The sequence below is a fragment of the Dromaius novaehollandiae genome, chromosome 2, assembly GCF_036370855.1.
Source record: "Dromaius novaehollandiae isolate bDroNov1 chromosome 2, bDroNov1.hap1, whole genome shotgun sequence".
Classification (NCBI taxonomy): domain Eukaryota; kingdom Metazoa; phylum Chordata; class Aves; order Casuariiformes; family Dromaiidae; genus Dromaius; species Dromaius novaehollandiae.
The window spans coordinates 120,001,370-120,027,454 of NC_088099.1; the positions used below are offsets into that span (position 1 = coordinate 120,001,370).

Here is a 26,085-nt window from a genome sequence, read left to right on the forward strand (position 1 = left end):
AGTTTTTTGTAAATGTTTTATACATTGTGAATGTAATGTAATTAATATAAATACATAAGTTCATATTCAGATATAACTGAATAAGAAAAAAAATGTTTTTCTATGCCTTTTATTAGGTAGTTGAAGAAAGTATTTGTAAGATTTAAAATAAAAAAGGTACTATTTAATAAGAAATTAAATATGAGCTTTTCAGTAGTAAAAATCTGCAAATATATATAGCTTAAGTTTGAAACTGAGACTTCTGGAATAATTTTTAATGCTTAAAAAATAGCTCTTGTTTTGCAAGTTTTGTAAATGTCCTTAAGCTTCTGTTGAGAAACAGAACTCACTCTTTTGATCAGTCATTTCCTTGTAACTGTGTTTGTATTTGTGCATTGTTGTAGCTCACTGTCGTCACTAGCAGCTTCCATGTCAAGCTATAATTTCTCCTTTTCTGTAAAAGTCTTAGAAATATGTAATGAACCTCATTTCATTAGTATTTCTAGCCTCCTAATGTGAGGGATTTTAGTGTACTCAATACCTTGTTTTCAGGATAGAGGTGCTACTTCAGACTGACCAGGCCATATACTTAAGATATTTTCTGTAATGTTCGTGATGTGTTTTTAATGCAGTGTTTGTCTCTCTTTGTAGACTGTGCCAAGAGGCAAAACCTTACTTCTCCAAGCTAAGGTAAGAGCTAAGACACTTCCAACTTTATCTTTGGGAGAGAAAGGCATTTCAGAGTTGCTTAACTCAGGCTTTAATAGCGTTGGTGTCTGTCGTACGTAATCTATGACATTACTTATCATGTATTGAGGTGGGACTCGGTGATAGGGGTGTGCATGCATTTTGTAGGTGAGGCATAGTACAGAGTCCATACTAATAAACCTCTGCTGAGGTGTTAGCACCTTGCCAAGTCTTTCAAAACTAAAACTTGGCTGCAAACTACAATTCTTCACTTCATATATCTTGCCACTGGTCCTTGCCTTGGGCAGGTTGGAATTTTTTAGAGCTTTTGGACTTATAAAACTTTCCAAATACTGTTCAACTAAATGGGATCTGAACAGCATGTTGGATATAGAGAAATCCCCAGTTAGTGGAGAGAGCAAAAGAATTTTCTAAAAATTCTATTGCTTTGGGTAATGCATTCTCCAGTTCACTTCTCTTATGTCTGTTTTGTAGATTCATGACTTACTAGTAAAATTATCCTCACATCCTAAGATGAAGGAGGCTAATAGTTGTATGCTTTTTTGTATTTCAGGAAGAATTTACTGGCTATGATTTTGAGAACAGATTGCATGTCCGCATACATGCAGCCTTAGCTTCTCTAAGGGAAGTTGTTCCACAGTGATGGACAGGAAGTCTTGTTATCCTTTCCCACAGTTTCTGCACTTTAAGATAAAGCAGAGGATTAAGCTGTTGGGAAGACCAGCTTTTCTTCTGAAAACCATTTGTGCCAGAGACACTTTGCTAGTATGTTCAGAATTGTTATGGCTTAGTAAAATATCATAATTTTAATTAAAAATAAATCAACCAGGAGGAGGGTGAAGTGACCTTGTGTTTTTAACTCTTCAGTTATTATTTTGTTTAAACAAAGCCGAACACAATTACGTGTAACTCTGCAGGTGAGCCTAAATAAGCACACATGTGATTTACTTCAACAATATTGGCAGGTGTTTTCTTTTTTTTTTTTTTTTTTTTTTACTTTTAAAATACATCTAAAATATGCTCTCTAAGGGGAACAGTCTTCTGTTTTGATTAGAATAATACAATATAAGTAATTGGTGCAAATGTTGACATTGGAAATGGGCAGAACACTTTTTCTTTAAGAATTAGCCGAAACGGCGGGCACAAGAGAGGGAAAACTGTTCAGCTACAAAAAGTAGATCTTACAAAATCTTAGGAGGTTATTTCAGTGACTTCACAATGATGTGTGAGTTTTAAACCTCACATTCCTTCCATTCTTCATCCTCCCCTCCCCACCCAACTCATATTTGTGATATAAATTACACCAATATTTAGGATTTCTGCTTCTGGTACATTCCAGCCAAATACTTTGACACACAATTACTGTGTGGGCAGTTCTTACTTCTGCTCTTAATATTCTGAATAACGCATTAAATTACATAGGCCAGATATTATAATTTAATTTACTTTCGATTCAGGCTGCTGAATTGTCATGGCAGTGACCTGTAAAGGTGTTAAAACAAAAAAACAAACCAAAAGCCTATTTCAGGAGTCGTACCAATAGTACACTATCTTAGGTCTCTAAATGGTATTCCAAACCTGTGGTGTTAAGATAATGAAATACCTCGGACAGCTTAAATCTTTATCATGACCATATAATGTTTAATAGTTGGCCATTTATGTGCTCGTGTAGTTTTGTTTACTTTTGTCTGTAACAGGCGTCTCCTTACTTTGTATATTCAGTTAATAATATATTCTAGGAAAGTAAATATTTTTTTAAAGAAACTTATGAATGGAAATCTGGCCAGAAAGTTAGTCGAATTATGTTACTTTGCAAAGCTAAGAAAACTGGATTTCCTTGAAAATAGTTATCGAAAAGCCTTATCTTTACTTTGGTCAGGTTGCCTTAAACAGTTCCTTAGCTTAAACTGTTTTTCTTTTCTTACCTTTTTGCAGAATATGTTGCCAAAGTTTTAGACCTTGCCCACACCTAACCTTCATTGATTTGCTTTTGAGGTTGCATCTAAGGCAAGACTGATATGGAGGAGGAAAGTAATATCCTATTTGGTAGGCCAAATGAAAAGGTTGACACACCTTTATTTCCCTCTAGAAATACACAATTCCTGCTGTGAAAGGCATTCCTAGAGCAGTTAAACATTACTTTTGCAGTCTGTGAAGGAGGGGAGCGACTAACCCTTAAAATAAATAAATAAAATAGAAATCTCTAATCTGGGTATGTTACAGATAGTAAACTGCTTTCTCATTCTACTTTATCAGTAATGCTGAGTCACAAATGAGTGTTCAATCTTATTTGAAGTGGCCCATGCAAATGAAGTACTGAATAGGAAACAATATACTGTATATATAGTGACTACTTAGAATTCTGATGATAATTTTAGAAATGGATATGAAATCTTATTTTGTCCTGTCTGATTTATATTTTGCAATCAGAGACATAGTCCGATCTGGGTAAATAGCTAGGAACAGTTGCTGACACAATTTTTTAAATACACTGCTTAAATGTAATGTGAGACTAGGCTGTTCAGGACACAAAGCACCTGCATGCAATTTGTGTTGGGATGTCTAGGGTCTACATACTTGGAGGTAGTTAGCAAGCTGTAGTAAATTTACTAAATGGCCTGTTCTCACCAGGCCTGGAGTGGTATGGAAAGACACTATGTATTCATACAACAGTTTAACTCTGTGCAAGTTGCAGCTTTTCTATGGGTTTAGAGAATCATTGCTGAAATGGAACTATCTGTTTCGGTATCTTTTCCCCTCATAGGAGAGTCTCCTAATTCGTAAATGTTGAAGTTATTTTTTATGTTAGATTGTGCCTGTGATGAGAAAAATTTCAACTGTATTTTGCGTAAATGGATAAGGTTTTTTTATACTTTGGAACTCGGAGGCATGGTCTAATAGCAATAATGGAATATGCATCTTGCCAATTAATATATTAAGACTATCTTTACTGGGTCAGGTATTTTTGTTGATGTTGATGAAGTTTTTATCTCAATATGACTCATTTCAGATAAATAGAATTTTTAGATGTCACAATGTGGCATATTTATTGTGATGTACTGTAAATGTTGTTAATTTACAGAACTTGCACTTTTATATTTCTGAGTAAAATTAAAAGAAATGTGGACATGAGTTTTGTTCCCTTGTTCCTCGAATTTGCCTTTAATTGGTGGCCTCCTGAACAAGATGATGCTAAGGATAGGGAAAACTTCTGGGGTGTCAAGTGACTGTAACAAAGTTTTCTAGTCAGCAATTACCTCAGCCTTTGTTCTTCCAGCATAATTATAGTCTCCTGGTTTAGAAAGTGAATTATGTGTGTCATGCTGAGATCAACTGTAGAATGAACAAGATTTAATATATGTTCTTAAGACAGCAAATTTTCTTGTTTCTCATTTTAAAAAAGAAAAACAAAAAATGTACTCTCTGTATTCATACACCTTTAAAAATGTTTCTGATTTGCTCTAAAGCAAGCACTTTAGTTTCTCCTGTTGCTGACTTTGGATGCTTGTTTCATATTCTAGTTATGCTTTATTCTTAAATAAAATTCCCCAAATCTTATATTGAATTGCTTTTCAATTTACAACAGTCTGATCCTTTTTTCAACAATTGATCATTGTTTAAAAATTGTTCTGTAACTGTTCAAAATTTGAATGGGGGAAAGTTATATTGGTAAAGCATGATGTTGGGAGCATGTTGTTAAAACCGATCAATGGAGTGAAAAGAGGGCAGTCTGTAAAAGACACTCAGATTCTCTTTCCACTCACGATTACAAGGTATTCTTGTTAACAGTGGTAGCAATCACTTGCGTGAAAAAATTATGCAATCACAAGAAAGTGTTATTAAAGCTAATGTTAAGATGTAAATTTACGTTTAGCTGTCTTCTAAGGCATTTGGGCAGCCAGTGACGTCGGACCAGCATGCCTGTGCATAGATCAGCAGGCGCTCTAGAGGCTGCCTAGAACATAAGGGAACTCCGCTGATCTTTAACAATAAGGAGTTAGGTACAGATATATTGCCCCTAATTCTTTAATCTGAAGTAACTGTGCAACAGAACATTTTACATAAATTTAGAGTTTGAAAAGGCAGATGGGGAGCTGTTACACTGCTAATTGCAGTTTGCGTAGAGGCTTATACCATACTCTTGCTTTCTAATGTCTTGAGTGAGCTAGAAAATGCTTCAAAAACTACTTTTGTATATCAGCATCTCTTAATGTTCTTTTCTGTAAGTCAGCCTTTCAAAATAAAATGGGAATTCTCTCTACCAGTAGGCAAGTCCTGATTCTGGTTCTTGTGACCAAAGAACAATTAAAATACAGTAAAGCTTAAATAGTCTTTACGGAGATTCAGAAAGCATAAGAATTTGCTGCCATTACACTGAATTATCTGTATTTGTAGATGAGGCTCTTAATTTATGCTAAAGCAAATTCTTGTATGAAGTTAGCCAGTAAACAAGATGCACTGGAAAAAAGGCCAAATTTTGTCACTGTGTTGCAAATTTGTATTTTCTCTGAACTTTGTAACTTGTGCAATGGTGGTGTTGTTAGTAGATAGCAAAAAAGTGATTTTTCTCAGACACTTGTATACTCAAGGTTGTCTCCCTTGATTGACTTTTACTTAAATCTCTCACTGTTTAGCATCCCTTCCACCTCTAGTTTGTTGCTGGCATTGCGTACGTCTCCAGAGTGCTTGCAGAGGTGACCATGTACCAGCAGACGGAGTGAAGAAAGTCATTCTGTGTTGGAGAACTGCACCTGAAAGGGTCCAGTCCCTCTACTATTCTAAACCTGGAGTTGTCTAGCTTTGGTTTTCAGACACTGATTTTCTTGTATTTTTTTCTGCTATATTAAATGCTCTGTTTCTTGTCATGTCTCTGTGTAGGCATTATAAAAAATGTTCAGGTCACCTCTTAATGTTTTTTCACGTAAACAATATAAACAAGACATTAAAGAAGTTCAGCATGAAGCAGGCTTTCCAGAGTTAAATAATGAATGGTTTCTATTTTTCACCATCTTTTTTTATCTAAGCTTGGACCCCCAAAAACCTATACCCCAGTATAGCTTACCAGTGTAGGTGGCATTACAACTGTATATTGCCTTCATACTTCTGCTCAGAGCCTCTTTGCTTATTTGCCCAAGACTTGCATGACATATTTTAGCCACTCTGTCATGCTGCGAGTTCATGTTCAGTTGGCTTATTACCCCTAGTTTTTTCAGTTGTCGCTTTTTCCAAAATGCTATTTATCTTGTGATGTGACTTCTTTCAAGATGGCGTTCTAGTATACCATTTAATCAAGTGATTTACGTAGCTCTGCAGAACTGAACTGTCCTTGGTGTTTTCCAGTCATTTGGCAGGCTGTGCTTACTTGTATGTCCAGAAAAGCTTCCAGATGAAGAGGTTAGAAGGAAGAGCTCCTTTGAGTTGAATATTCAAGGGAAAGAGAGAGTGTCAGACTTGACTGTGTGTAAACCATTTAGCAGATGCCTACTAGTGTTTCATTAAGAGCAATATGTTTATTATATTGAAAAAAAGATAATTGCACTCCTGATAATTGTACTCCTGGGACATAAACTTCTCCCTACAGGTGTCACTTGTAGCAAAGATGGGAACTAGGGGGAAGACAGAGACATGTCTATACTTTAAGGGCACCTTAAGAAAAGCCAGTGTGTTGCAGCCTTGGTGGGAAAAGCCAGAAAGTTTTCTTGAATTAGTAAAAACTCCTACTTAGGATTCAGTTAAAGTTTCTGGGAGGAAGAAGGTTCAGGACACAACCTGCTTCAACCTGTTCTCTTACCTGTTTGGCTGGAGCTAACCAGTGTGATTCATTTACCTCTTATAAATTATCTTTAATGACTAGTTTGTCACATTAAATCCATGTGATTACTATTGTGCATCTGCTTAATCTAATGAAAGCATCCTTTTTTGGGGCAGAATTGCATGGCTGATTCGCTGAAATTCTGTAAAGATTTCAGCATTGTCTGGAAGCTGCTATTTCTGCAGATGAGGCAAGGGAGGTAGGACAAGGTGTTTATCTTCTGAGGCAAACTGCTCTAAGGGTGACAGCCTCTTCAGTCTGGGGACAAAGTGACGGCATGTTTTTAGTGGACCAACTGATAAAATCGTCATAGCGCCATGAGAGGTTTCCTCTAGGTGGCTTCCAAAAATGGCATTCAAGTTCCAGGGCAGTGAGTAAATTTAGGCAATGTTTTTTCCCTGTTACTGTATGCTGCACTTAAGTTTCAGACAGGCTTCTATGTTAGGGGCTGAAGCTTTTTAAAATCCTTCAGGGGGTTTATGCTTACGTTCAGTTGGCTCTAATAAATTTTCCTGTGTTTTGACATCTGTGTTTAGGCTTTTGAAGCTTTTGCTGCATAGGACTTTGCAGACCTAGGATTTTGAAAGCTTTCAAAGGAGACAAGTTCACGAGGTTATCTTCTGATCGTGCTCTATTCCTGGGTGGTTTCAAGGTAACCCATGACCGTCTTTGCATACAGGTATGTTTGATGCATTTATTAAGCCCTGTTGCATCAAGATGCTCTCCAGACAGAAGATTGTGTCTGCAGTGGCAAAGTGTTTTCTCAGAACGGCTACTTCTGTAGCACAGGCAGAGTCCAAGTTATGCACTTGGATGCAGACCGGCGGCAGGAGCTGTGGCGGCAGCAGAGGCGAAGAGACAGGTACCAGGAGCGCAAAGGCGCTGCCCCCTGGGCCCGGAGCCTTCCTGGGCCCGGAGCCTTCCTGCGCCGGCTGCGGCCCCGCCCTGCACCCGCTCCCATTGGCCGCCGCGTGCCCCCCCCCCCCCCCCCCCCGGCCCTTGGGGACGCCTGGGCACTGTGGTGTCACAACGCAGCCGTGCCCTCCCCCGGTATAAAAGCCCTTCGGGGCGGCCTCCGCGCCAGGAGGCTGTGGCGAGGGTGAGGAGCGGAGGCTGCGAGGCAGCAAGTACCTGGGGGGGGGGGTGCGATTGCATTTTGTTTTAAGTTCTTGCAGAGTTTTGAATTAAAACCATGGTTTCCTAGTTGGTTGGCTGTTCTCACCATGCCTTGCACTGCCTAAAATTGCAGAAGGGCAATAAAAGATTTGGCTGCTAGAAATGCTTAATGGTCCCTTAAGTTACAGGAGTGCTTGGAAAGGCCTGGGAAAGGATTGCTGTTGGTGTGATGCAAGAGGAGCAGCTGTGGTCACGTTCTTGTAGTTGAATGCTTCACACTAGGACATAAGGTTGGATGTTCAGCTTAGGTTTGTTTATTTTTACAGTTGAGAAACCATAATCTGACTTCAGTGGACAAAGATGCATTCTTCAAGGGCCAGGTTGGTGATTCCCTATGGCCTCAAGACCCTGCTGGACGGTGCAAGCAAAGCTGTCTTGCAGACCAACCCAGACGACATCCCTGGCTTTGCAGCGCTCTACTTCCAAGAGCTTGTTGCCTTCAGAGAAGGTTTGTGCCTCCCATTGCTTTATTTGAAGAGCTGAGCTATGCCCACATGCTGTCCAGCTCAGGTTAACTTGTTCTTCTGTTTTCAGGGAATCCCAATCTGGATTTAATAGAGCTGGTTGGAGAATTTCAGTTTATTAGTGGTAAGACAGTTGTTTGTTTTCTAAAGATATTTTGAGATAAAGTTCCAACTTGAATGGATGGATATAGTGCGTACTTACCATGGGCTGAACCCCAGCTCTGTCCAGTCCTGTGGAAGAAGCACACAGGGTGGGTGCCACAAGAAGAGGCAGGTATCTTCAGAAAGCACTTCCATTTAATGTGGGAAGAGCCAGTCTCCTGGGATGCTGTACTTTTCCCTTGAATATAGAGGAGAACATATATACTTTTGGGCATTTTAGTTTTAATGTTTTAAAGTGGGATTCATCCCACCCTGAGCAGACAGTGACTTTACATTTATATGATACCTATTTGCAAAGAGTAGATCTCTTGGTTTATAAAAGCACAGACCAAATTCTGTGTGATGCCGATCCCTTTGGGACATGCTAGGTGCTTTTGGTGGCTCCCGGAGTTTGGCTGTAAAAGCTTGAATTTATGGTGGTATGCAGTAAATGCCCAAGAAGGTTGTGTGGGGGCAGTGCTGGGTGCAATGTCTGCCCTCACTCAAGAAGCATACGCAACCTGTTTCTATCTGCCCCACTGGGTTGGGTCTCTGTCATCTGATCATCAGGACTGTCAGGCAGCTTCAAACCTACCCCTTATTCTGAGAGGCCACTTGAACTGGCTTCCCAGTAACCCTGGAACTAGCCAGCATGTGAGAGAGACTTGGTCCATAGACCAAGAGTTACATGCTGAGGTAATTACTGCAATGAAGAGAAGCCCTAGCTACAGCCAGATACTGCTATAATCTTGTAGGGTTCCCAAATGAGGATCTTCTCTAAAAGAGCCAATGATCACTACCTTCGCCACTTGAAGTTGCTTTCTTCTTGTAAAAACATCTGGTGGATATTGCAGCAGGACTTAAAATATCACCAGAGGCTGAATTTTAGTGCATTGGCAATTGTTGCATTAATAATGTCACATGGCTGGAATTATTCTCTCTCCAAATGCCTGTCAGTGATTTGACTTATGTGGTGGTACACTGACCCCTGCACCAAGCTCCAGTACAAGCCAGTCTGTCTCACCCTTTTGCCATATAGGTCAGTCACTTAGTTTTTCTCTTTGCCTGCTCACCTTTTCCTACAGTGTGGTCGCATAAGCCTTGAGGCACGGCAGAGATGACCAGCGAGGAATTCCTTAGCAAGCTTGAGAAAGGTTTCCTCTGGAGTTTCCGTCCATGTTGCTAGCATGGTCTTGAGGCTGCCTGTGAGCTAGTAGGTCGCTGGCTACAATTGCTGTAGCTGCAAGGGAGCTTTTTTGTTTTTGTTTTTTTAACCTCTTTGGCACTGCCTGATTTTGATGCTGGATTGTAAGTGGGTCTGTGTTGGCTTGGGATGGCAATCAGAAGAATCCTTTGAGTTCCTGCTGTTATCTTTCTCTGAATTTCCCTGATCTCATCCAGTCATGACTTCACAAAACAGCTAAGTGCTAAGCTGTGATCATTTATTAAAGATTTACCTGCTCTTCCATTTTATGCTACATCTACTGCTGTGCTGCTTTGTTACCTATTGGCCAACACTTCATAATCTTGGGAGAAACCAGCCCTCTTCCTTGGTTTTTCCCAAGGCTGAGGATTTTGTTAGTCATATATATATGTGATGGAACACTGTTTTGATTTATTTGATTGTTTTGAGTACTCTCTCTTCTCCTTTCCTTGATAATTAACCACTCCATGGTCAGCAATACAGTTCAGGCTTCCTAGCTTTTGAAGTGCTACCACTGCTTTCTGAATTTTTTTTTTAATCTAGCACTAGGCAAGCAAATAGTAATTTCTTCCATCTCTGCAACCTGGGAAAGCCTTGTAAAAGTGCCGTAGAGTGCCTAATGGAGTTGACACCAAAATTGCTCTTGAAATTTTACTTAAATGGAAACGATTGCTAAAATACTGCCATTGTCTGCTTTACCTTGCAGAAGACTGGAATGAGAGACTGCCACAGAGATTGGACACACAAGACACTTCAGTTCCTGGGGAGCCCAAACAAAAGGAAAAGTGTACTGACACAGAGGAGGACCAACTCCTTGAAAGCCCTGATACTGAATATACCTCCAAAATGACTCAGTACCCGTCAACTCACAATGACTTTGTAGAAAACAAATCCCCCACCGGACCTGATGAAGCTTCGTCCCCCAAGGGACCGGAACTTGCATACGTCCCCACTGACCCTGCCCAGCTTGCTACCCAGATGCTAGGTAACACTGATTCTGTTCATTCTGTGAAGGATGTGGCAACAAGTGTGCAGACTCTTCCTGAAGTGTCTCTGAGCTCAGAGAACATATTTGCACCAGTAGAAGGTGCTGCTGAAGATGATCCTGCTATCCCAGCAGCTGAGTGGTCTGCAGAGGCTGTTAGGGCACAACTGGGGGTGCAAAGGCAGTCTTCCGAGGCGGGAGAACTAGGTCCCTCAGACAGCCAGGCTGAAGTCTCAACAAATGATGTAAATCAAGTTTCCTCAGTCCCCTTGCAGGAAGAACCATCACCGCCTTCACCACCACCAGCACCTCCACCTAAAGCTCCGTTGCAGGCTATGCCTCCCCATAACGAAATTGAGGTTACCTTAACCACTGAGGTTGTATCAGTGCGTCAAGCTGATGAGCTGGTTACGGATGCAGAGGTTCCACCTTACATAGAGCACTTTCCACAGAAAATAATCGTTCTCTCACTTGACCAAATAGCTTATCTGTTAAAGATTGAGCGGCTATTAAATGCAGGCCAGTTCTCATGTGCTAAAATCTTAGGTCCATCTGCTGATGACGTAGTGTGTGACCCTGAGAAAACGGAATCCACAGCACAAATGGCATCTGCTGAACAAGGTAATGCCATGTCAGGTAAGAAGGTCTGAGTCTTTCTGACAGCTTCCTGGTAGAGCCCTACAGTTTTGTCAGTGGTCATTAAATGTAAAAGCACCTATGTCAGTGCAGCAAAGGGTGGAGACGACTTGTAAGAAACACCTATACCCATGCCATCTGCCTGGCTCCAATGCACATGCATTATTAGATCTCTCTGCAATCTGTTCCAAGGGATGTGGCTGGCTCTGAGCAGGACTCATGCACTCCTGGGGGTTGTGCAGATAAGAGTGACAGGAAGGTGCCCCTTGAACCCAAAGGGTCTTGATGAAAACAAGCCACATGTTCTGAAGCAGGTATCAGAGATCTAAGATGTAATAATACATGTGCCCTGTGGCTAAGGACGGATGACTGATGGGAGCCCTAGTTTTGCATCTCCTCCCCTTGAAAGATTTCATATTCCAGCACTAACATAGGGGGTTTTGCATTTAAAAAAAATGGTGGTGGTTGCCTGCCTGTGCTGTCTTGTTGGGTTTGGTGAGTTCCTGCAGCTGGGCTGGGTGGCTAAGCATTGGTCATCAGCTAGTGGCAGATTTTTTTCTGCAAATTGGAAGAGATCTGTGCTCATCTCTCATAGCGAGATCTGCACTGAACAAGCACCTACCCAGCATTTCTTCTCTTTGGTGACATGTGCCCAGCTTATCCCTTGCCCATCTGGAAAAACCCTCCAGGGTGGAGCTCCGCTATGAGTCTCCTTAGTACTGCAGAATCCTTCTGAGCCCATAGAAGTGTGAGTCCCAGCCAAGCATTTTGTAGAAGAGAGCTACATTACACAAATCTGTGATGTGACAAAATTAGCTCTTAAAAAAACAAAAACAAACCACCCAAACACCTCAGTCAGAGGAGTTTGACAAAACCTCAGTTTCAGAAATGCCCGTCAAATGGGCAGTCCTCAAAGGCTTAGCCAGAAATGCCTCTGAGCATCAATGAGTTTCACTTTCCTAGGCTGCAGATGTTCTTCAGTCATGTGCCAAGCTGTGTTCGCTACTCTAGCTCTCTTCTTTAACATGCTTGCTCTAACAAGTGTAGGTATGTTTTTAGATATAAGGATTTGCAATATGACTGCAATACACTGCTCCTGACATCAGCACTCTTACATTTTTATCTTTGTAGCCATGGCAGCAAGCGAAGCAGTACAGCCACCACCATATTCTAATGTGTGGACCCTCTATTGTCTAACTGACTTGAGCCAAGGTCAAAAATCACCACCATCCCTTCCTCCTGCTGGAACTGGCATTCCTTATCCCCAAGCAACCCTCTCTCTATCTGTGGGGAAGGATCAACAACAGTTCCTCCAACCAATGCCACTACAAGGTCAACCACCACAACTATTCTCTCCAACTTACGTGATACCAGAAGAAAGCAAGAGGGGAAATGTTCCACCTTTCATTTTAGTGGGCTCTACTGTTCAGAACACACAGGACTGGAAACCTATTCCTGGCCAGGCTGTGCTTCCGCAGCAAGACACTGGTGCTAGGAGATTCACTACAATCCCAGTACCAGTTGCCAGGCTAGCTGATCAGCAAGCAGCTACGCCAAACCCCAATCCTAATGCTGCACAGGAGACTGCTAGGCCGCCAACCCCAGTTTTTCTCTCAGTTGCCATTCCTCTGGATGATGTAATGTCTGCAAAGAAAGGCTCACCAGCTGGTGATAAGCAAACACCCATGCAGCCTGTTGCAGGAAGTTATAGTATTGCAGGACAGTTTACACTTACATCTGGCCCAATCCACAGAGCAGGTTCATGAGAAGGTAAGTTTGGGTCTTGCAATGGGTCTTGCATATAGAGATACTAGTGTCTGGGTTCTGCATTGATTTTTTGCAGTTTTATGCTACCTGAATCTTAGCTTGACCATGTTTCTGTAAAATGAGGTTTTTAAGGCCAGTGGCTAAAGTATTTGTCATACTTAAAGAACCCATGCCTTGTTCTGCTTGTTACACCTTACAATTAGTAGTACCATCTTACTCTAGCTTTAGGCTAAGTAACCAAGTTGCCATGGCTCTTTTGCTAATGTATCTTGAACCTCCTTGCACAACAGTTGAAAAGTTCTGGCTGCAAGAGTAGTGTAACAGTGTGGCAGAATACTCTCAATTAAGAGTTCATTTAAATAACATGTTCCAAAATGTAATTACTAATGTATACTATCTATCTATCTACTGAATGCATGCTGTTTTTTTAAACAGGTTGAGAAGAGAGGCTTTTTGGACTTCATCAGGAGTGGAATTTACATCTCTATAAATCAAATAACTTAAAGCAAGTGCTCAAAATTAAATGCCAGCAATCGGAACAGAATCCGATGCCTCTTGTGTTTTCCTGGCATACTGCAGGTTAACTTTCAATTTCCTGGGAGTGCAAGATGACTAGATACCTGCTGCAGCTGTTTCACTGAGGAGTGGCCCAGCCTCTTCATTGTGCTACCATAGTGTATGCATAACCCAACAACTGATTAAGAGATTACATAGCCATTCACAGACAAATTAGTCCAATGTAATCAGATGTAGTCTGTACTGCTGAGTTATATTCTAGAAAGGAGCCCAAGTTTCAGGAGCAAGGAGACAGTCACATTTTTAACTGGAGGAAGGAAATATTGTCACATGTAATTAGGCTTGTCAAGGAGGACAGTTGAGGCTATGTTTTAAGGAAGGAGTTAAGATAGTTATCTTCATTTTGCTTTATAGGTTTCAGAACTATACTATGATCATTTAAGTATGCCAAGCCCTTGAACTATGAATAGGTCTGGAAAGAAACCTATATTCTCATGGAGCAGAAGTCATCCCTCAAAATGAAAATAAGAAAACCTTATGTTGTGCAGGTTTCCCTCTTGAACGTAGATTAAATGCTTTCTTTTCCCTAGCATTGAATGTTCAATGCTGTGTGACCTGCTGAAGCACTGACCCAACACAGCTAGACTATTTTCACAGATCAGAATCACAGCTGAAGTTACACAGGAATAAATGAGTGGACAAACATTATAGACCAAATACTAAACAAGACTTCAAGAAGTGATAGCCAGAGGTTTGATGGCAGGAGAGAGGAGGCAAATACGAGTGCAGGTATTCGATTTCTGCCTTGTATACTCTGCGAGCTGGGCCCTCACATTAAACAGGCTGGCAAAGAAAATGCTTCCCTTATCTATGCAAATACAGCTCAGGTAATTCTAGCAGAGCACAGAATAAAAATAGAAAGCAGCTCATTGCCTTATTAATAGTTTCACCAATCCACCTTTGTGGCTTGAGCTGCAGTGTCACTGAACATTCCAGAAAAGCACCATTTCCCCCATCACCTTCCCCATAAACAGACAGTTCCTGCTCAGGGGAAGGAAGTCCCTGAGACATACTAGAGCCAAACAACTTCACTGAAGCTGCTTTTGGGTCTGCTCAGAAAGGCTACAACTACTACCAAACAACCAGTTTACACTCGATTCGAGAAGTTCTGAAGCCTTTATTTAGTAGCGATTAAATTATTCAATTAACACTAACCTCCAGACAGCAGTTAAAATATTGTACAAAGAGCAGCTAGCCCTCTAGAAGCTCTATACACAGTGCAGTATAAACTTACACTCCAAGACATAAAGCACCCCAATGAAAAGGGGTAAAGCAGCTGTGCACAGGAGGCCTCACTGAGGTGCATTACTATCTTTGAAATGCACAAGACTTCCTCCCAAGGAGTCTGTACAGTGCATACACAGGTCCTATCCCCCACAATGTTCCACTGGGTCTGGACTGATTCGGTTCTTGCCTTTTTGCAGCGGTGCTGGGCACCTGAACTTCTAGTGCATTGAACAGATTCTTTAAAAACCTGTGACTAGTGTGCAGTTCAAATCAAACTTGCAGATATTTAAATGGCTCTTAATTCCTTAAAACCATAAGGTTGGTAACAAAACAGGAGAGCAAAATTCAGAATGCACTGCACAAAACATTGAATAAATACCTCTGAGTAATGTTACCAGCTTAAACAACTGCATGAATGGTCCAGAGATGGGAACACTTCCAGACTCTCTCTGACCAGAGCTCAGGATTCCAGGTAGTTAGTTAACTTAGTAAAAGAAAAGTCACTTTATGAAAAATTACATCTTTACAAAAGTGACACTTTTTTTTTTTTTTTTTTTTGCTTAAAGCACAGAATATTCCAATTACTGTGTGTGCTTTCAAACATTCCCATATCACAATAAATAAAACAAGTTTTACTTGTGCCAGTGTTATCTATGAAAGAAAGTATTCACAGAACAGCTTAAGGTGTTCTATTCCTCATACACCACAACCTAATACAGGTGTATTCAGCAAACAGGGCAGCACTAAACCACAGCAACTTACTAATTTTGTCCACGCAGGACCCACCATCAGCCAGAAATAATATTTCCCGTCCCTAAGGGACTGTAGTTCATGTACCACCAGATTTACTGTGGAGATGCTTAATATTCTGTTTGATAACTTTTCATTTGTTTCAGGAGATAAGTAAAACAAGGGAAAACATTAAAACAGATTAAGACTTATGTTCATCAGCCACAGGCTCCTTATTGCATTTTAATAAATATCAGGTAAGTTAAAGTAGTTTCTGTTCCAGTAGTTGCCAGAATAAAGCCAGTCCTGTGTACCAGTGTAGGGATTGGGGCCTTGATGGAACCATCTGTAAGAAAAAAAAAATACAGCATATTAGTGAAGTGACTAACACACATTTTATAAAGTTCAGAACTGCTTTGCTATAGTTCAAACTAATTATCATGAGTGCAGCAAGTGAATTTATAGCCATCTTCAGTGGTTAGATTTTCCCCTTCTTTCACACCTCTTAAATGTAACTTCCTAGGGGAAGTTCTGACACCAGTATATTGTCACTTGACACAGTCAAGACCATCACATAGGAAGGACGGCTACAGTTTTACTTCAAAGCAGTTGTGAACAATCATTATGGCATGCATAAGCAATAATGTTTTTTGCAAGACACATGAACACCACAAGCACCACAGTCCTGAAAACAGAAGAACATTATTTCCCCAGGATCTAGATTTCCCCTTGTGTTGTAAAGCCTTGCTTTGCAAAGCACTAATCCAGAAAAAGGGTGGCAGTTAGCTTCGGTGTAGATGCAATGTCACCCAGAGGCCACAGGAAAGGTTCTTCCTCGTTACAACCTGACTACGTTGTATTGCATTGTCATGCTGTGGGGCTATTTTAATGCCCAGAAGGCTGCTTCCATCTGTATTAAATTACTTGCAAACTTCTGCTGAGCTGGTTGTTGGTAGAAATAATAAAGTTTACCACCACCTTTCTTTTCTTCCCTCTCCCATTCTCCCTAATCTGGAAGCACTGTGCGTACACACTGAATATGCGTGCGGTATATAGCACTTACTAGATGCTCTGCAGCATTTTAACTTTCTGCTGTATTGTGCCAAGCCATGCTCATGGGACAAGTCAGCTTGCTGTATGTTGCTTCTGTGGTTAATAGGCTCCACAGCTTGCTTTCAGCTCTTCACTGGCCCCAGGAGCCAGTTCTTGCTTTGTATGCCTCGCTGCAGTCAACCTGCTCACTTAAGTCATCCTTATACAAGACTGCCCATTATTAACTCAACCCTTCCCCTCCAGGATAAGGTTTCAGAACAAACACTACAGCATATTAGGACCAAATATGACTTGGTATCTTCAAAAAGCAAAACCATAAAGACCACCAGTATTACAACATTGCATGCTATGAAGTGGGGTTGCTAATTAGCATGTCTTGTTTGGTTCAGAAGATTTGAAATGCGTATCACAAGTAATGCCTCGTACCACCTTCACTATGATAAACTGAATGGTCAAATATCTCAACAGTTCAGCTGGCCGGATTAAATGAGTTGAAACCCACAGAAGAAGTCATTCACCCCTTGTGTTGTAGGTGGTATACTACTACCACAACACTGCCACACAGGATGCAAATCTACAGTGTGTCACGTATTCGTAAACAAATGCTTGGTGTGCATTTTCTACTACACCTCCTAGTCCACAGGTAATAGTTTACTCTAGAGCAAGAGCCAAGCCATCCTGTTGAGAGGTAAGGGTATGAGCACAGATACCTCATCTCTCAGATAAAGCAATTTTACCCCTCATAACTCACTGGTATGTCTTCAGCACACTTACCGGTCAGGAGAATGTTCCCCTCCTTCAATGAAGCTACTACTTCTATAGGAAAGGGAAAGGTGATAGAAGAATTAAGTGAGAGACATGGGGAGACCCATGCAATCAAATAAGCACCCAGGTAAACAAGGGGCAGAAAGGCGACTGGTGTTCGTCACAAATGACAGACTGCTGCTGTGTTTCAGAACTGAACAAGGCTCTTACTCCAGAGTTAAAACTACCGGTCAGTCTCTTCTCTACTGTAACTCATCAAATGCACAACATGAACCACTTCAGAAACACCAGGATCCCACTTTTAAAATGCCTAAAAATCTAGACTTCAAAATAAAAAAAATTACTAGGCACTTTTGAGAACTGCATCTTGTGAGGAAGGAACTCTACTAGAGAGAGTAAGGCGCATGCTTTTCTGTGGCAAGGAAATCTAACAGTTTACAGAGATTATATCACAGGGCAGATGAAGAACTCAGCTGAAGAGTTTCCCTTCAAAGTATGGATTTTTTTCAAGCACAATTCTTTACGTTTAAATGGAAAGTAACCGCTCCTACATTCTCTACTTCATCCTTCAGGAACAGTCATACTTAGCGTTCCTATTAAGGAGATCAGATACTAGGAAGTTTCTGCCACAGCTTTAGAAAGACACTGGAAAACAAGGAGTTCTTAAAGGATACTGGTATGTGGTAGGCAGGGCTAGAGCTCATGAACAGACTATTTACGTAGTAACTGCACTATTAATAATAACTGAAGAACCTTATGAGTGGTGTTTGCACTAATTATAGACCCTGTAGCCATTGCTCCAAAATGCCCTCTGGAAGTTCCCCCAATTCCCTCTAATAAAGCACAGAGGTGGTTTGAGCTATACTTCAAGTACTTCAGACACATGGAAGAACGTAGTATGACTATCCCTTGCTTTGAAAATACTCAGTGAGAGCTAGGAACAAAGCATATAAGCCTCTGAATTCAGGAAAGGAAAAGGGAGGGGTAAGGCTGTTAAGTACTTAACATGTTTACTCAAAGTTATCAAAAGTGTTATTTTGTGCCAGTCTCGGGGCAAACAAACCCAAACACTTCAGGAGAGCAAGCACAGGAAAAGACACAAAGTCAGACACATCCAAACCTGGGACTCTGGGCTGATGGGTGACTTCATTTGAAAAAAAGAAAAAAGTGATTTATAGTTACAAATAGACATTATAAAGACATTTAATCCACAGTGTTTGGGTGTATTAATAACAAGTTAATAGGGAAGAGAAAGTTTCTGTGAACAGGCTACCAATTTACTGCTATGCATTTAAGCAACTGTGTCTGGTCAAACTAGATTTGTTTTGTAATGTTTTACAGGGATTCTATTTAGCCTGTTGTGTGTAAGTGCCCCAACTTTCTTCCCTCATCTTTTAAACAAAATGAATAAAAGTCTTGTCAAAACTCTTGTAAGTTAATTTTTCCCCTTAGCTTTCTTATTTTTGTAGTTAGTTTCTCCTCTCAGGGAAAGGAGAAAATTGCTTGGCTATCTGGGCAATAAAGCCATTTCATCAACTTTGAAAATAACTGCGTGCAGTGGGAATACAGTATTACCAGCACATATACACACTGGCCTGGGAAGTCATGGGCAACAAGCTATCGATTTCCTTGGAGGAATCATTTCCTCCTCCCCTTTGGCCAGGCATACAAATTTAGGTCAATTATAAATTAATCACCAGCAACAAGAGTCCTTGCAAGCAGTTATCAGTGGCAACATCTTTTTCGTGATGCAACTGAGAGGTGCTCAGCAGGGACAACACAACTCGTGTTTGAACATGGGTGTGCAAACAGCGAGAGGGAAGCAACCGACGGACTGAGCCCAACACACCTCTGTGGAAGCACTACAGCCTGCGCTGACCAAGTCTGCAAATACAACAGCAGCACCACTAAACCTGCTGATGTTTTCAGCTTTTCATGCTGACATGATACTGCATATCATTTGGGTGGACTGACAGTTAACCTGAATGTTCAAAATCTTTATGTAACTACATACACCTACAGGCAGATATACTAACCTCGTTTTCCAGTCTTCCTCTGACTTGGAACGATTTTTGCGAGCAGTCCTCTGTTTTTCTTCTAGCCTCTTCTTTTCTTCACTAGCTAGATCTTAAAGAGATAAAAAACAGGAAAAAAAAAAAAAATAAGGCCTTACGTGTAATATAGGGACATCTACTTCATCTGACCCAGCAAATAAACAAGGGAAGCAGTAGAAGTTGTCCATTTAAAGAGCCTCCCACATAACACAAAAGCACTTCTATTTTAGTCTAAAAGCCAGTCCAGCTGCAGCACGACGACAGCCAAGGAAATTCTATCTTCATTTCCAAATCATAAAGAACTGTCTCTTTGCAACATCCCTGCATTTTTTTTTTTGTTAAGCCACTAAGATAGCATGGATCACTGTCTGTAACATGCAGAACAGTCACTTCTGTTTGGCAGAAAGGACAGTCTCATTCTTCTGATGTTCTGAAGGAAAAAAAGTCAGACCAGGAAGCAAGTTAGATTAAGGGCAGCATCTTTCATACTTGAATCCTGAATCATAAACAGCTTGGGAAGAAGTAGTAGGGAGAATCATTTTTGGCAGACTATCAGCTGTTCCCAGTTATCCTACCAGCTACTGACATACCACATATGTACCAGTGTATCTGCTAGACAGTCTTTATGCTGCTATTACAGTTAAGGAATATAGTCTGTTGCTAAAGGCATAGTTACTTCTCTCCAAGTTTAGACATGTAAGTCGCTGAGAATGCTATGAACCAAGTATGTCTATCCCACTTGCCACAAAACAATCCTATATACAGAAGACACTGGTTGGGGGAATTTAGTGATCTGCTTTATTCTATTCTTTTAAGCCTCAAGGAAATGGTTATCAGCTTCTGGGAAAAAAAAAATCTTCACAAGCACAACTATATATGATACTATGCCTGTGTCTTCATGTTTTATATCTAGATCTCAGACTATTTATCAGAAGTAGTCAGAATCATTGAAATAGGTAAAATAGAATCAGAGGTTTCATGACATACAGAGATCATTGAGCAAACCAAAGAAACTAATAGCCTCCATGCTTTTAGTCTACAAACCAGGCCACCCTGCTTTGTAAGCAAAATGCCAAAAAGAAACAGAGGAGCAAAAAAATGGCCAGTGGCAGGACACAATCGTCCACAGAAACTTTACTCCTCTCAAGTCAGATGCTACATATCAAAGCATTCAACACCAAGTACTTATCAGAAGACTCTAAAAGGCACTTTTACTCTATGGAATCTACTGTAACAATGCCAACAGGGTTTCTAAATAACATACAATTTCTACTCATTTAAGTCCTGCAATGCTTTTGTAATTCACTATTCTAGGACAACAGAAATAATTCAGCTCCCAGTGAAGAATAATTTTGCATCAAGCATCTTTGGTCACTGCAGTTCCACTTAGTTTTAACTATAATACTCAGAACTGGCACATCAAAATACTTTTCCTTTGGCTGGTGGAAACAGAAAGATGAGAAGTTCACAAATACTTTCGATGCTCGGAGCTTGTCTCCTTAGACAAGCTTGCAATTACAGGGCTTGACTATGGAGCACAGCAAAGGGGCTAAAAGCAAGTAAAAAGCACGTCATCTTGAAGTTTTTAAGATTCTCGCTTATATGGAGAACATACGTAGGTGGGTAACAAAACTATCACTAGAAGCATACCATAACCTGTGAAGGCTGAGTTTAAGTTACTGTCTTGTAATATGAAGGAACGCATCTTTATGGGTTGCTACTTACGCTAACATTCGTCCAACAATTTGAGATTGGAATTTTTTTATTTCCATTCTTCTGATCCCTCAACTTGGAAAAATAAAACACGTTTGCAATAACTAAGTTACCTATTTCACCATTTTCCATGGCTCTGATATCTGGTCGTAGCCGGCAGTCAGTTTTGGGAATGACACTCTCCATTTCTTTGTCCAACTCATTCAAAGCCATAGCAAAGCTAGTAAAATTGTACATCTGAAAGAAACGAAGGTAAAGGGTGACTTTCTTATAAAGTCCTTAGCTGCTAGTTTTAATACACAACAAAGCAGCATTCTAAAAACAAATATCCATGCGCTTTTGTGATTATTATTTTTAATCACTCAGGATAGGAAAACTAAAGATGCAAGCAAAACTGCAGTGTCAGGCACAGTGTAGGTGATCCTTGGTGTTTCTGTTTAATCAGGACAGCATCCAATTACTCAGTGCACTATTTCTCTCTATCTTCTTTTTCCAGTCCTACTAGCATTTTCCCTATCATCTCTGCTGAGGCATTTCCCCCTTGATGAACCCACTGAAGGCACTTTTTCTTATTCCAGTTCTAGGTCTTTCTAGCCGCACATGCACCCTTGCACTCTGCTCACTGACTCTCCAGCTCCAGGGCCCTTCACAGACCAACCCATGCTACACATATTTTGCAAGCTCTTTAAGAGCACACATCTCCTAGGAAGTGACTGTCCTCTAATAAAGCCCTTCAGAAGAGATTTGTCACGCAGTAAGTGCTTCAGTTGGGGGAGGAGGGGAAGGAAAAGAGGCAGAGAAATCCCCTGTACCACTAACTACATGAAGCATTTCATTTTGCAGAGAAATTCAGCTAATTAGGAAGAGCCATGCCTTTCCTCCAGCCCCACCTCACCTGGACACAATCCTAGTGGGAAAGTTTGTTACAGTAAACAGGTAAATCCAGACTTGTCAATGAAAAGGAAGACAAATCGATTTGCTTTGTGTTGAACAGGCAAACCGAAAGAATAGCATGCATTTTCAAGAAGCAGAAGCAATAGCTGACCTGTGCTGAATTTGGAGGTCTTGGAGTTATCCTCCATAGCAAAATACTTCCAGGAATAACATAAACACTCTCAGAATCTGGCAATGGCATCTCATCTGGTTCCTCAGTATTGCCCACCTAAAAGCAGCACACAGGAAATGGAAGGAGTTATCTGGAGTCATAAGCCATTTGAATCCATTCACTCCAATGCTGAGACTTCAGTAAAATTACTTCCATGACCAAAGTAAATAATTTCAATAACACAGGAACTTTTCTAGGTGCACATCAAGAAAGATTAAAATAGAACACATAGTCCCCAACTCCCTCCCAAGGGAAGTCTACCAGTTTCTTGCATTAGTGTCTTTGTAGATAAAATCTGGATGTTCAAGAGTTTAGAAATGGCAATTTTGCCATCACTAAGGATCTCCTCAAACATATGCATTTCCATGCCTCATATTTAACTTCATTACTGCCTGATTTAAGCTGAAGAGTAGAAGTCATACTCCTCATCCTTCCACATCAAAGAAAAAACAGCATATAAAGCAAGTGCTGTCATCAGCTTGTGCAAGATGAAAAGGACTATGCTACTACACTTTGCTCAGAGGAACCTTCATTTCCACTGACCACTACGTTACTGAAATGGCAAACTGCAAACGCATTAAATGGATACTGTACAGTTGCCACTTCTTCTGGGAAGAGTACCCTGTAAGGGCTAACATACATTGCCTAAGGCAACCACAATACAGTTGAATGGCTTTCCCAGAAAGGGAGCAACTCCTTCAGCCAGGGTTGCTAGGGCAGTAGAGAATAGCTGGTGGCCACAAGTACAGATGTGACTGAAACTAGTTCTAAACTATTGTGCTTTTAACAAACTCCTTTGGAACAGCTGAGGTCCAGAGCTGCTGATATTAATTCAGCCACAAGAAAGTATGTCACAATACTGAACTAAGGCCAGCTAGACAATGAGTAAGACCTCTCCCAGGAAAATCTGGTATCATTATCATAGCTAAAAAAGCAGCACATTTTAGAGACCGTTGGAGAGTAGAGCTGAATTTAAGGCAACTAATGAATCCAACGGCTTTAAATACTTTGGCTACATGCCAGCAACTTTAATCCTGCTGCTAATAAGCTTTGCTCTCTGATGGTTGCGTCAGATAATACAGACTGATGTTTTTGTACAAAGTAGTCCAGTACCCAGAACTGAACTTAATTGTATTCTGAGATGATTCATGTGTTATGGCTCCTAGAAAATTAGGAAGAATTAAGAATTCTGTCTTGCTGTGGAGCACTTGGGTACGGTTGTTTTAACAGTGAACCAGCTGCAGAGGAACCAGAACACACAGACAGGTTCAGTCCCTCAGCTATTAAGAAGCTAAACAAGGCTTTTAGATTACTACATCTGAGCTGTCCTGGTAACTTGGCATTCTAACCTTTAACGGACACTGATCACTCTTTAAGAAATCAGGACCTGAGGCAAAAGATATCCTTACATCAAAGTAAGACCCTTCAATACCAGAGAGTCAAACTCAAGACCAAGTTTTATAAAAAGACTAAAATACACACTATAGTTTTTTGCCTTGTTTCATATAATCTGAGATATCACAATAACTGCAAAGAGCTAAAACCAGGATTTTCATGTGCTCTTGCCACATGCTGCATAATTTATGCTCACCACTACTCAAAGTCTCTTCAATTCTAAGGAGAATAGTAACACGCTTTGCTAAAGCAAGACCTCTGGTGTCTGTAATGCTGCATGTGTGAGGGCAACTGCTGATGGCTGTCTTACATTATGCTCCTCTGCATATTTGCACTGGAAGCTGGTCACGAAATGATTTATCTTAAATAAAAAAAATGGGTCTAGTTCCATCAGAGCTAAATCACCCTTGTATAGCCTACTGTAACTCTAACATGATGTTGGTAAAATATCTACCTTTGCACACACGAAGGTTTGTCTAGCATCCTGCAAGATCTTATTTCCAAAAATTTAATCCCTACAAAAGTCAACAGGATTTTGGGGAAGAGATAAAAGGATCTGCAAAAGGATTCACATTCAAGAAGGTCCCCTAAAGGGAGACAGAAGCAAGCCTACATTAGCAGCAACAAAGCAAGAAGGAAGAGTGGAAAACAACTAAAGAATAATCTGAAAACTCTAATTCGGAGAAACTTGAAAGGCCATGTACTTTCATGCCTGAGTGACTGCTTCATTACTGTGAAGAGACAAAGCACATCCAGACATTACATTTGAGACTGGTCACTTAGAAGTTCAAAAACCATAAGCAACATCAGCTCCTCAAACACAAGGGGGCAGTGGGGATATATATTCAACAGAGAAAGACAATCTGATTTATAGTGTACATTACAAAGCTTTAAGCCTTCTACACAGAAATAGTTCTGTTAAATGAGTGGGAAAAGTATGCTTTGCTAGAATCAGGGCAACATGCAACTTGAGCTTTATGAAATAGGGTGCTTTATTCTGAATTGAAAAGCAAAGATAGTCTTGAGCTTTGTCAGAGAAAGCCAAGTGATAGCTCAAGTATAACAAAGACATAGGGTATGTTTTTTCTTTGCTCCTTCTCCCTAGAGCTTACAGGGGCAGACCTCAAAGAGAAGCAGAAATCTCCAGTGCTTTAGCACTCTCACGATAGCAAGCACTGGAACAATCTCAGATACAGCAACAATCTGAATCTGCACAGAAACAACTGAACAACTGCTTTCAGAGTTTTTTTTGTTTTTGTTTTCTATGTTAAAAGTTATCGATATTTAAACAAAAAATCTGGCTTCAGTCACCAAAGGAGGACGATAACTTTTAAGCTACTAGGAGAGGTTGTTCTCCATTGGGCTGTTATGTTGTTACCACCACTATTCATCTTAAACAGAAAGCATACTGCTATCAGAAATCTGGAAGAATTAAGAATGTTACTTTTTCCATCGGGGAAAAAAATACAATTATGAAAAGGCAGCATTTTGACAGTTGTGGCAATGTAATAAAGAGAAATACAAAATTTCTTCTAAAACCTGGAGAATAGGATCTTTCATCAAGATATGAAACAATATAGGAGTCCAAATCCTTCTACTGGAATATAAATATTATCAAATGTAATCAGAACCATGATCTAATTAATACATATGTCACTTCATCCATGTGACTTTGGATGAAGAAGCAACAACTCTGCAGGAGACAGGTGAGGAACCACCAGACAGTGGTTAGATTGTGCCAAGCTTTGGGAAGTTTGAATACAAAAAGAGCCAGCATTTTATCCCTTCATACTGGAACTCATTCAATCCACTTTTGAATCCTACCACGCAAGACAGAATAAGTGAAAAGTAAGCTATAATGCACTTAAGTGCTGTTAAAATATTTAGTTGTCCTATCGTGCTTTTGAGATACCATCTCTTTACATGATTAATACCTGTTTACTGCTTTTCTTCTCTTCTGCATTTTTCTTGTCATTTTTTTTGTAAGCCTCGAATGTAGCTGGGTCAACACAGTATAAGCACTCAGTCCACTTCCCATACAGTGCACAGAGTTTCTTTTTGCTGTCAAAAAAGACCAAGCTCATGAAAGAGATTAAGCAAATTTATTTCAGCATTTCAAACACAGTACTTGAAAGAATAACTTTTGAAAACAACTCACAAACTTACATTATTGGTGTTATGCAAGTTATAACCTTTCTGGTTTAGGTTCATGCTTCTGATGCACTGTTAACAGCATTCAGTTCTACAGTTCCCATTAGAAACTGAGCACAGTAACTTGTTTCTGTTAGGAATGAATCTTACCTTTTGTCCTGAATGTAGCCTTCAACTTTGTGCAACTCCTTTCCAAAGAGGCCACAGGGCTTGAAGCTTAAAACACATTTCTCACCAGTTCTACAGGCAGAACAAGAAGGCACTAATTATTTCCAAGTGCTTTTTCTTTTTAAATTCCCAGCAAGTGAATGCAGTCACATTCTTAACTTACTTGTGGTTAGTTATTTCCACATTTCCATACTGCTCAATCCAAAGTTTGCCCACAATAATGTTATGCACACAGCAAGTAGGATTTGTCCATGTGTAGGCTTCATTGTGTCTAGAA

The 26,085-nt window shown here is 40.3% G+C and overlaps 3 protein-coding genes across 12 annotated transcripts in view; 2 read left to right on the forward strand and 1 right to left on the reverse strand.

Annotated features, from left to right (window-relative positions):
- The window catches only part of TTC39C (tetratricopeptide repeat domain 39C), a 37,417-nt gene extending 33,165 nt beyond the window's left edge, over positions 1-4,252 (forward strand). For both annotated transcript variants that reach the window (XM_064507317.1, XM_064507316.1), the window contains 2 exons: positions 631-669; positions 1,241-4,252. In XM_064507317.1, the coding sequence (XP_064363387.1) occupies positions 631-669; positions 1,241-1,330 (129 nt within the window). In that variant the 3' untranslated portion in view covers positions 1,331-4,252. The remainder of the gene's footprint in view (positions 1-630; positions 670-1,240) is intronic.
- A 136-nt stretch (positions 4,253-4,388) lies between these two features.
- Positions 4,389-15,242, forward strand: CABYR (calcium binding tyrosine phosphorylation regulated). Of its 4 annotated transcripts, none has more exons than XM_064507318.1 (5): positions 4,389-7,361; positions 7,942-8,123; positions 10,191-11,090; positions 12,237-12,875; positions 13,308-15,242. In XM_064507318.1, exons 2-4 carry the CDS (start codon positions 7,976-7,978, stop codon positions 12,869-12,871), a joined length of 1,683 nt encoding a protein of 560 aa, XP_064363388.1. In that variant the 5' UTR covers positions 4,389-7,361; positions 7,942-7,975; the 3' UTR covers positions 12,872-12,875; positions 13,308-15,242. The 4 variants fall into 4 exon arrangements, with proteins under 4 accessions (XP_064363388.1, XP_025978573.2, XP_064363389.1 ...); XM_026122788.2 differs by lacking the exon at positions 4,389-7,361 and adding an exon at positions 8,210-8,263 and having other exon boundaries at positions 7,976-8,123; XM_064507319.1 differs by lacking the exon at positions 4,389-7,361 and adding an exon at positions 8,210-8,263 and having other exon boundaries at positions 7,976-8,123; positions 10,191-10,469.
- OSBPL1A (oxysterol binding protein like 1A) overlaps positions 14,546-26,085 on the reverse strand; it is a 70,910-nt gene continuing 59,370 nt past the window's right edge. For 5 of the 6 annotated variants that reach the window (XM_064507311.1, XM_064507310.1, XM_064507313.1 and 2 more), the window contains 8 exons: positions 25,972-26,079; positions 25,791-25,880; positions 25,424-25,550; positions 22,035-22,151; positions 21,103-21,226; positions 19,259-19,349; positions 17,232-17,273; positions 14,546-15,750 (listed from right to left, as the gene is read on the reverse strand). In XM_064507311.1, coding sequence (XP_064363381.1) covers positions 15,648-15,750; positions 17,232-17,273; positions 19,259-19,349; positions 21,103-21,226; positions 22,035-22,151; positions 25,424-25,550; positions 25,791-25,880; positions 25,972-26,079 — 802 coding nt within the window. In that variant the 3' untranslated portion in view covers positions 14,546-15,647. The remainder of the gene's footprint in view (positions 15,751-17,231; positions 17,274-19,258; positions 19,350-21,102; positions 21,227-22,034; positions 22,152-25,423; positions 25,551-25,790; positions 25,881-25,971; positions 26,080-26,085) is intronic. The other variant, XM_064507315.1, reaches the window with a different exon arrangement.